The sequence below is a fragment of the Bidens hawaiensis genome, unplaced genomic scaffold (genome assembly GCF_021521415.1).
Source record: "Bidens hawaiensis isolate Kalapana, Puna unplaced genomic scaffold, B.hawaiensis_p1.1 tig00052636_1, whole genome shotgun sequence".
Lineage (NCBI taxonomy): Eukaryota > Viridiplantae > Streptophyta > Magnoliopsida > Asterales > Asteraceae > Bidens > Bidens hawaiensis.
The window spans coordinates 57,155-67,852 of NW_027499479.1; the positions used below are offsets into that span (position 1 = coordinate 57,155).

Here is a 10,698-nt window from a genome sequence, read left to right on the forward strand (position 1 = left end):
AAAAACACATGATATATTATATATGTATAACATTTAATTACTATGAGTTTTAAGACAAAAATACTTATACAAACCTGGTACATCGAAAACAAAAATCAAACGTCCCAAAGGTGGTAACAAACATCATGATTCCTCTTGATAAAGCCTTTTCTTTTGGAGAACATGCATGAAATTGAAATATCCATCACCACCTGTAAAATCAAGAAATTAAAGCACAAAAGCGATAACACACAAGACCGACTTGTCCTCTAGGAAGCATTCAACCGAAAAAGACTGTACCTCACAGGATAAAAGTACACGCACCATAATTATCGCGTAACTTTTATTTTTATCTTGATCGTGGAATGATCAAAAAACAATCAAAAGTACAAGAAAACATATAACATGAAAGTAAGTCTTTTTATCCGCATGCCCTTTTAGGGAACCAACATCTACCTTTTGATATCCATTATAATCTCAAATAAAGTATTTACGATGTTCAATAGAATTACAAACAGTGAAAGTTACAGTTAAAAAGGTACAACAATACAGACAGGTTGAGTTTGATGTTTTCTTGATACCAAAGGTAAAAGTAATGTACGGTTTTATAGCTCAGATGGTGGTTTTAACTGCTGCTGATGTTGTCCGTCGATTAAGGTCAACTGCCGCCTCACTCTTGCAATTTGAGCTTGCACCTACAAAGTCACCACATCACATGTGAATCTTCAACGTCAAATATAAAAAAAAAAAAAAAAGGTCAACATAGGTCAAACTTTTTGACTTGTTAACCTGTAAGAATTATTTTAATTAAAAGTTTTAAAATTTACATCTTTCGGGAAAATATATTTTTTCGCCCATCTGCAGAATTTCTCTTACATGCTAATCAGTTATGAACTAGTCACAGGTCATATACTTTTCTTTGGCCCGATAAGCAATAATGTAAAAGGATTGAATATCACATGAAGTGCCTCCTTCAATTCATTTTCAACACAAAGTCGGTCATTGGAAATACCTAACTGATCAGTTTCATCAACTTCGGACTAGGTTATGGACTAATATACGAAATGGTTCCGTTGAATAGTTTGCTCACTAGGCTTCACTTTTGGATTAGGCTGCTTTGACAAAACATAAAAGATTACAACAAATTTAATACATATTTGGTCTTACATTTTTGAATTAACAAATATATAAAAAAATAAACAGATTTTTTCCTTGGATGCCAGATCATTGAAAAAACAATTTCAGTTACTTGACTGTTGGGTTTATTTACTTCAAAATAGTGGATTGGTTTGACATACGCAAAATCTTAAAATCAGTGCATTTATTAAGGTTAGTTAGGCACAACTTTTAAATTTTAAGTGACTTATATAGTGTATTGGTAGTTCGTTTTATAATGATTGGTTTTATAAAGGTGAACATACTAGAATACGACACTGATGAAGATGAATAAGTTCAAGCACATTATGCAGAAGATTATTATTGACATAAATGGCTCAAAATTTTGTGCTATAGATGTATATTGACTCATTTGTGACCAGTAGATCAAATGTTTGAGAAACTAAAACACCCTATTTTCAGAAAATAGCTAAGATTAAATATGTGATGATTAAATTTTGTAACAAAAAAAGATAATCTACGAGTATGCATAGTTGTCAATAGCGGTGATAGCGGGCGCTATAGCGCGCTATGTAGCGATGCGGCTATAGACCGCTATATACTAAATATCGGTCATTTAGCGTGATTATAGCGCATTTAGGGTTTTTTTTTAACTTTTATTTTATTTTTTAATATAAAAAATTGTAGAAACCTATTTTTTAAGGCTTGTTTATCGACCAAACAGCTGCACCTTCTACATGTGTATAAAGCCTAAACAGCGTGATTCCACCGTAAAAGCTTATTTTGTGAATATAAAGCCTAATTATTTGCTTAAAAATTTTCTACTCCTTTATCGCTAAATATGAAATAGCGGTTGCTGTTTACCGCTATTCGCTATGTAGCATACAGGTGACCCGTCGCTATTTACCGCTATTCGCTATTGACAACTCCTATAAGCGTTGAGAAGTGCAGGAGTGATCTTGGTTCACAGCTCAAGTTAAAATTAGTTGCAGATGCAAAGAACCCGGGGAATAATCATGAAGCAAGAAAACAGGCATGTTTCTCGAACTTTAGTGAAATTAAATGAATGAAAAGAGGCTGTAACGGGAGTCTTTAAATGGACTACTGAACAAAAACAGAAGTTCTAAACGAGTAAAATGTTAGGAGGAGATTACTTGCAACTCAAGTAACCCGACAGAAACAGAAGTTGCAGTTTAAAATCTTCTAATAACCTGCTTCTGATCACAAATCGAACTACTAACCTGCTTCTTTCTTCACCGCTAACGAAAAACAAACAGTAGCAATCTGCTGCTGTTTGGTGGCTGCTAATGTTGGGTAACGATGCGAAGTCGAAACAAGAACAAAACACTGATCGCTCAAACATATTTCCCACGACACTCAATACAAAAAGAGAATACGAGATTTTATGTGGTTCAGTCTAAACCATAGTCACAGAATTCTCTAGCATAGCTGCGAATTTCGTATTGGTTCGTTTTGTACAGAATCGGAAATCGCTTCCTTACCGGTCGCTGCCGAATTCGTGATCCAAATCGCGAATGCATCGCTTCGATTAAACCCTAAATCATGAATCAGAATCGATGGTACAACGCTCCAATTCGATTGGTGGGTTTCTGGAAATCGGTCCTGAATTGGAGCGTTACAGATTCAACGGGATTTACCAAAACCCTAAAACTGAAACGGCGCTGCTTTCTTTTTAATTTTTTCTTCCAACAAAACTTTACTTTTCACCCTCATGTTTGTATCTTTATTAAATTTAACCCTAAACTTTATTACACAATTTATATATTACAATATAATATATGGAAACTTGTCTATTTCATAAAATTACATATAAATATGTGTGTGTGTGTGTGTGTATGTATTAATAAACTGAAAATTATTTTAGCCTAGCAAACCGCGTACCCGAACCACGTTCCCGTACCGAGCGAACCGCGATTTAGGTGACTATGGTCTAAACTGACCAGCTGACCTACATCCACGGCTGCACTAGCAAGACAATATAATTGAGATGTTGAAGATTACAATTGTGAAGGACCTACATTTATAGATTAGAGATTATGGTTATGAAAGAAAACCTGTCAAAAGCGAAACAATTCTGCTTTAAAGGAATCGGTTAACTTTGACGGTTGACCAACTTCTAAGGCCAGCTGCCCAAGTCTACACATGAACCCAAAATAAGATACGAAACATAAAAACTATTTTGCAAGATTAGGATGCCAAATCCAATCTGAATACCAAAGTAGTCAACCAGATGATACAGAATTTCATCTTTTAAGTGATTGTTAACCTGATGCATTCAACACTCAAATGCCATAAACCTGTTGTATACTTTTGTTTAAAACAAATCTTTGCTGGAAATTTATTTTTGATTGTAGAAATATTTTAGATTATTTTTTGAATTGAAGATTTGAAGTTGTAAGTTAAAAATCGGTTCAAACCGGCCAGTATTACCAGTTGTACCAAAACATTGTTAGAAACCTCTTTTTGTATACACGCCATAACTGACATTGAATTCACTTGGGCGCGTAGGGTGTAGATAAAGCACATGGAGGCATCCATTCTTTAGCATCTTCTTGAAAAGTGTGCCTTGTGCATCATGCACACATGTGAATAGTCTTTAAAATGATAAAATGTTTTCATAGCCCTCATGCACTAAGCCTAAACTCCTCCTGAGACTATAGTTTCCTAATGATTGATTCCATAGACAGAAAACTCGAACTCCACATAAAACAACAGCCTCTTTTATTCATTCAAAATCGAGAAACATTTACACACTAACCGACTTTTCAAGAAGCCGCTGGAAGATTTAAAGCTTTCAAGGAATGCATCATAAAACCAAGGAAGAAGATATTCATGGTAAACCACTACTCTGACAAATAGCAGGTTAAGGGACTTGGGACGTGACCGTGAAGATATTGTGGCTGAAACATTGTGGCTGTGGGAGTTCAAACGATGAAGACAAAGGACGAGACCAAGGTGATGGCCAAAATTAGCAACATAAAAGCCAGGTAGTCAGGTGTTACAAGTGCAAGTGTGCAACAAAAATGAAAGAAAAAGAAATTACAAAATATTTTTTTTAAAAATAGTTAAAAATAAGTCTTTATTAGTTCTCTAGTTCTCTCTAGATCTCACCCCTATGGAAAAAGATCCAATACAATAATGTCTTAACGTACATCACGTACGCGAATCCATTTTTTCACGAATCGATCCATGAAATCACATCCAAACATCTCGGAATCGTCAATACATATCCAATCAATCATTGGTTCACCGAAGAAAAACAGTTTTGGATGGTTAACCAATCAATTTTTCACTTTTTTTCACAAAGACCGTTTTTGAGCGTTTTCTGAGCGTTTTAGGTTTTTGCCTTTGAGCGTCTCGCGTACCTAACGTACGTTAAGGCGTTAGCGTATAGTAACTGCACCCATATATATATATATATATATATATAGGGTTTGGATCAGATACAAATGAATTTAACGTGCTAAACGTGAAAATCAAGTAGAGTAATTATTTATGCATACAAGTAGAGTAATTATGTAATTACATACTCTATGACGTAATTACATAATTACTCTACTTGTATGTATAAATAATTACTCTACTTGATTTTCACGTTTAGCACGTTAATTTCATTTGTATCTGATCCAAACCCTATATATATATATATATATTGAGAACTTTAAGAACCATTTTGAACCACAAAAAAAAACTCTCTTTGAAAAAAATAAAAAAGTAATAAAACAAAAAAAACGTGAAAAAAAAATCAAAAATTTTTACCTTTCATCTCAGTTTCATAAAAAAAATTAAAAAAAAATACCGGTTTAGCAAAATTATACACATATGTATAATACTTATTTTTTTAATGCTATACATGTAAGTCTTTATACATATATGTACAATTAAGATAAATGATAATGTACATATGTGTACATTATGTAAATCGAGAATAAATACAAATATAAATATGTGTATAATTAGTTTTTTTTTATTAAACCGAGATGAAAAATAAATTTTTTTGATTTTTTTACTTTTTTAATTTTTTTGTTTTTTTTAGTTTTATAATATTTTTAAGTGGTTTTTTTTGGCTCAAATGGGTTTTCAAAGTTCTCAAATTTAAGACAAAATGGCAAAACAGGTCCTTTATGTTTTCATGTTTTTTTAATAGTCGTCCTTTCGCAAACTTAATGACACAAGACGTATTTCATGTTTCAAATTCTGTTCATGTTACGTCCTTTGGTACTAACCCAGTTAATTTTTCTTGTTAAATATGGTCATGTGCCGTGCACATGAGGGTAATATAAATTTTATAGTTTATTTAATTTTTAAACTAATAAAATAAAAATTATATACAACACAACCTCTCTCTCTCTTCTTTCTCTCTCTACTCCCTTTCTCTCCCACTCCTCTAAACATTCACAGATCTGAAATTCATCGCCGGACCGCCACCATCTGCAACCACCACCACCATATCTCCGGACAGCCACCACCCGACCAACAGCTCAAACTCGCCGTCACACCACCAATCCAGACCGTCACACCCGACCACCAGCGCAAACTCTCTCTCTCCACCACCAGACCGTCACACCACCGTCACCACCAGCGCAAACTCTCTCTCTCCACCACCAGACCGTCACACCACCGTCACCACCAATCCACCATATACCCTAAAAGCCACAATACACCACCACCAATCAACTATACCCCTCTGTTTCACCTCGCCGAAATCCAATACATGGTCGGAATCACATGCTTTAGCCCCGAAACACCAAGAATCGATGATGAAGGCTTTACAAGCAATCAACTTCAACGACTGGTGCAACTTGTTTATGCTTTGATTCCAAAAACATTTATGCAATACTTCGAAAAACCCCCTAATCCAACAAGAACCCTAATTTTGATTTCCCCAATTACTCAAAGATTTTCCTCGTCAATTTAAATTGACTGAGGGCTTTTGTTCCTTATATGACTGCGACACTAAAACACACAAAAACTATCCCGATTAATGACGAATCTAAGGTGATTGGCTTGACGGGGTTCTGGAGTTGGCTTGACGGCGTGACCTGCGATGGTGGATTTGAATGATGTGATAGTTGTTCCACATGATAGTGGTGGTGACCTTGAATTGCACGGTGATGATAGGTGTTCCACATGAAAGATGCAAATCAAGAGAAAGAGTAGAGAGAGAGAGAGAGAGAGAGAAAAGATGGATGAAATAATGATTTAATTTAAATATCATTAGTTTTTTTAGTAAAGGTAAAATGACTAAACGACCCTCATGTGTCTTGCACATGACTGGATTTAAGAAAAAATTTAACTGGGTTATGGTCAAAGGACGTAACATGATAGAGTTTTTAAGCATAAAGGATGTTTTGTGTCATTAAGTTTGCGAAAGGACGACTATTGAAAAACCATGAAAACATAAATGACCTGTTTCGCCATTTTGTCCAATTTTAAAAAGTTCTCTTATGATCCTTACCATATATATATATATATATATATATATATATATATATATATATATATATATATATATATAACCATTAAAACATTGTGAACAACCAGCCACAAACACATAACCTACAATTTTAAAATAAATCCCCTTACCACTAGAAAGCTTTTTCATTTTAGTTTATGGGCTTCACTTCAAACAATATTAATGGGTTCACTCCAATTATTTTATATAGCAACTCTACTAACTTTTCGGAACTCAGTGGGTTCCCACATATGTAGGTCCGCCTCTGTTGATAGGGCAAGGACTTTCTCTAGTATTTAAATGGGTTTCGTTTTTATCAAGTCAAATAAACAGTCCAATGTTTGTTTAACTTCTGCGCAATGTTTGTTTAACTTCTGCGCAACATTCCTCTTTATTTATTTTCTTTAACACTTTTTCTTTTCTTGTAACATAATTATTAAAAGCGCACGCCTAGGCGCAATTTTTGGGCGAAACGGTGGTTTCCTGCTTCTTAATGTTGAAGGTGCATATCCAAGAGAAACTTCTTTTTTTTCTAATCTTTTTTGACCTTTTTCAGATTTCTTAATATAAATCAATAACTGATTGATAAGAATCACCTAAAAAATAGGTCAACTTACGTAATTTACTCCAACATCATCGATAATTCTTGATTTTGTATTAAATTTGTTTTGTATATTCTAGTTACGCTATATAGAAAAGAGTTCAAATAAAAAACAAGTGTTTTGTGAGAAGTGTGAGAAGAGTTTTAAAATAAAACAAACCACCTAAATATGACACTATACAATGTAAATATGAAACAATACAACTATTTAGAAACTACCAATCTCAACCACTAGATCATAGATCCAAAGGCCTAGATCTATTCTTATTCTTCTCACAAAAATATTGTTTTTTACATTAACCCTACCCACGCTATATATATATATATATATATATATATATATATATATATATATTTAAATATCATTATTTTAAAAAGATTTTTTTTATTAGTTAAATGTTTTAATTGTTAATTGTATTGAATTTTTATTATAATTGAGAGTAATAAAAGTTTTATATTATATATTTCATTGTTTTTATTATTGCGCTTTTTTTCACATGCCCTCGCTTTTTTGCGCCTAGGCGCCTTGAGTGCGCTTACCGCCTTAATAACTATGACTTGTAAACAGAAAAAGACCATCTTAAAGTTAGAACAGGTAATGTTTTTTGTATTATTAAACTATATGGTATTTTTTCTATTATCTTAATTTTGGTGTTGGTATTAAACATTGTAGAAAATAAAATCTAAACATGATACTGAAAGAGTTACTCTTGTTTGCAAAAGGATTCGAATGGTTATACTCGAATGGTCAAAACTTTATTTTTATTAATATGGTGAGTATTATTAGGAGTTTGAGACTAAAAACAAGCTGAAGCCGAGGGTCTCTTTGAAAGCAACCTCTCTATTCTTTGGGGTAGAAGAAAGATTTGTCTACGTCTCACCCTCCCCAGACCCTGCCAATAGATGTGCTATTGGTGGGAATTTTACTGGGTTTGGTTATTGTTGTTGTTGTAGTCTAAAAACAAGTCTAGTTTAGCAAGTCATTTGATAGTAAAAATATAGGGTTAAAGGTCATTGTAATGTGTGGTGTTCGATATTAATAAACGAAAAAGAGTCGAAAAACCACAGTTGCTTGCTTGTGTTTTTTATCCGATTTTTCAACAGACACAAATATTCTAATTTTTATATTCATGTATTAATCATTCTGAGGTCAAGCAAGTATAATAACTCTTATGTTAAAACAGAAATGAATAAGTTGATGGTTACCTGTTGACGAGCTGCTGCGAGTTTAAGAAGCTCATCCGCTTCTGAAAAATTTGTAAACCACTGCATAAGAGGATTATCTTTGGGATCCACTCTCTTCCTTTTATCTGCATCCTCAGCTGAAACTACAAGAAAACACAACACAAGGATATATAAAAATTAAAACTAACAAAGAAACAAATTACTAAAAAACATTAAAACCCCACCAGGGGATAAGGAAAATCCAGCTGGCAGCCTAGGTCCAATTACAGCAGGATGACCCTGAACACGTGCAAATAAACCCTCCGATGGCTCAGCAAACACAACTTCATCGTATGATTCCACAACCACGGGTTTCTTGACTGACATGGAACCCGAATCATCTTCTGGATATAACTTCAAGTGGTGGTATCTGTTGACCGTTTGACAAACTTGAGACCGTAAATAGATGACGTTATTTTACAATTTTACCCTCAAATGATTGGTTTTGTTGCAGGCATGGAACTCATTGTTTGACATATAGACGTGCATGAAACTGACAAATACCGATCCGTATCCGAAAAACCAAACGGAGATAACCGAAGTCAAAATAAAATTAACAGTTTGGTTTTATGTTTTCGTAAAATCCAAACTTTTGGTTCGGTTGCAGTTTTGTATGCAGTTAAAAGCGAAAAAAACGAACCGAACTGAATTTATGGATTTTCATTTTTTATTTTTCAATTTTATGTAACAAAAAGATTTAGACCGAAATTCGTTACTTGTTGCCAAATCGTTTTTCGACCCAAACGGTAAAACCAAACTATTTTAAAAAACTCAAAAGCCAAAATTTCAGTTTTATCACCGACCCATGCACACCCCTAAGTCTTTAAGTCTACAATGATAACATAATGAAATCCGAATATTAGAAACACTTTATTGAGATTTAGCAATGATCAGATCCTAAATGATGCAACAACTTATCCAACTTTCAAGTCACGGTTGCATCATATTGCATTTATGCTTATTCAAAATGCACCAATTTTACATTAAAAAAAAAAAGAAGACTAACAAGTGAAGCGGTCTCTCAGAAACATCACTGTGAAAATGAAGTGTAATAGCAATTTCAAATTCACCCCAACCCGACTCTGATAGCTCAAACGGAGGCGATTCAACAACCCGTGTTGGGTTATTAAAACTGGAGTGCAATTGGAACACGACTCGTTTAACAACTACACTCAGATCCTCATTAGTAGCACCCCTGACATAAACTGTCCACTTGTGAGATTGATACCTGAAATAATAATGTCACATCATCAGCAACAAGCTGCGCAGCCACCCCCTTTTAAATGGCAACATATGTCTCGTATCTTCATTTATGTTGGTGAGTGTTCGTTCATTTAAAATTTGTTTGTTTAAGTTCGTTGGTTAACATATTAATTTAAACTTTTTAGGCCCATTGTTTAACAACCAAACAAACAAACATAAACCAACACGAAGACGTTCATTTAAATTTTATTTTTTAGGAACATGAACAGGGAAACCTGTTCTTTAAGAAACTTACTCGCTTGCTTTCTTTCCGAGCCAGAACGCAATGTTTCCATAAACGATAGGGACACTAATTTCAACATCTTTTAGCTTGTTCACCAAATTCTGCACCCAAAATAAATAAATACATTGCAGAAAAGAGGACAGATTACTTAAATATCCACAACAAACAGTAAACAAGTAAGTAATCAAGAATCATCATCATCTTCATCATCATAGTAATAATAATAATGATTTCTTGATTCTGTATGTATCTAAACCCAACAAACAAACATATCGAGTTTATGAAGATTGTTTGTTACCTTCTTCTCATTATCCTCTGACGATCGAACCATTTTGGGGGCCTGCTTGCTCAGCGTTGTTCTTTAGAATTAGGAAATACTAGGGTTTTAAAAAAAAGGAATTCAGGGCCTTTTTGTAATTTTACAAAATGCTTTTCATTTTCTAGTAATAATAGCGAAAATTCCAAAAATGTATCATTTTTAGGAGGGTGTGTCTTCAAAATTTATATTATTTACTAGTATTTACACCCCCGCGTTGCGGCGGAGGTGTAAAATCTTGTATTTACATATCCACTCCACTTAAAAGCATGAAGTTTTCACCACCACCGCCTTCATTCGTCATACCCTCTCCCGCAGTCAGTAACTTACGTTAACAGTTAAGAAAACTGGACAAAAAGTAGACGTAAAAACGTTGAACCACACACGCTCATTGCATCGTGTTAACACACAAAAATTAGACCGAAACATAAAATATAAAAAAGATATAACTAAGTCAACTTAACATCTACGCGTTGCGATGTGGCTGTTAAACGGGAAAA

The 10,698-nt window shown here is 33.9% G+C and overlaps 1 protein-coding gene across 1 annotated transcript; it reads right to left on the reverse strand.

The window, feature by feature from the left end:
- Positions 1–209: 209 nt before the first annotated feature.
- Positions 210–10,252, reverse strand: LOC143599754 (transcription initiation factor TFIID subunit 14b-like). The gene is made up of 6 exons (XM_077077636.1): positions 10,181–10,252; positions 9,895–9,983; positions 9,403–9,624; positions 8,582–8,766; positions 8,379–8,500; positions 210–674 (listed from the first exon to the last, which is right to left on the reverse strand). Exons 1-6 carry the CDS (start codon positions 10,211–10,213, stop codon positions 585–587), a joined length of 741 nt encoding a protein of 246 aa, XP_076933751.1. The 5' UTR covers positions 10,214–10,252; the 3' UTR covers positions 210–584.
- Between the last annotated feature and the right edge of the window lie 446 nt (positions 10,253–10,698).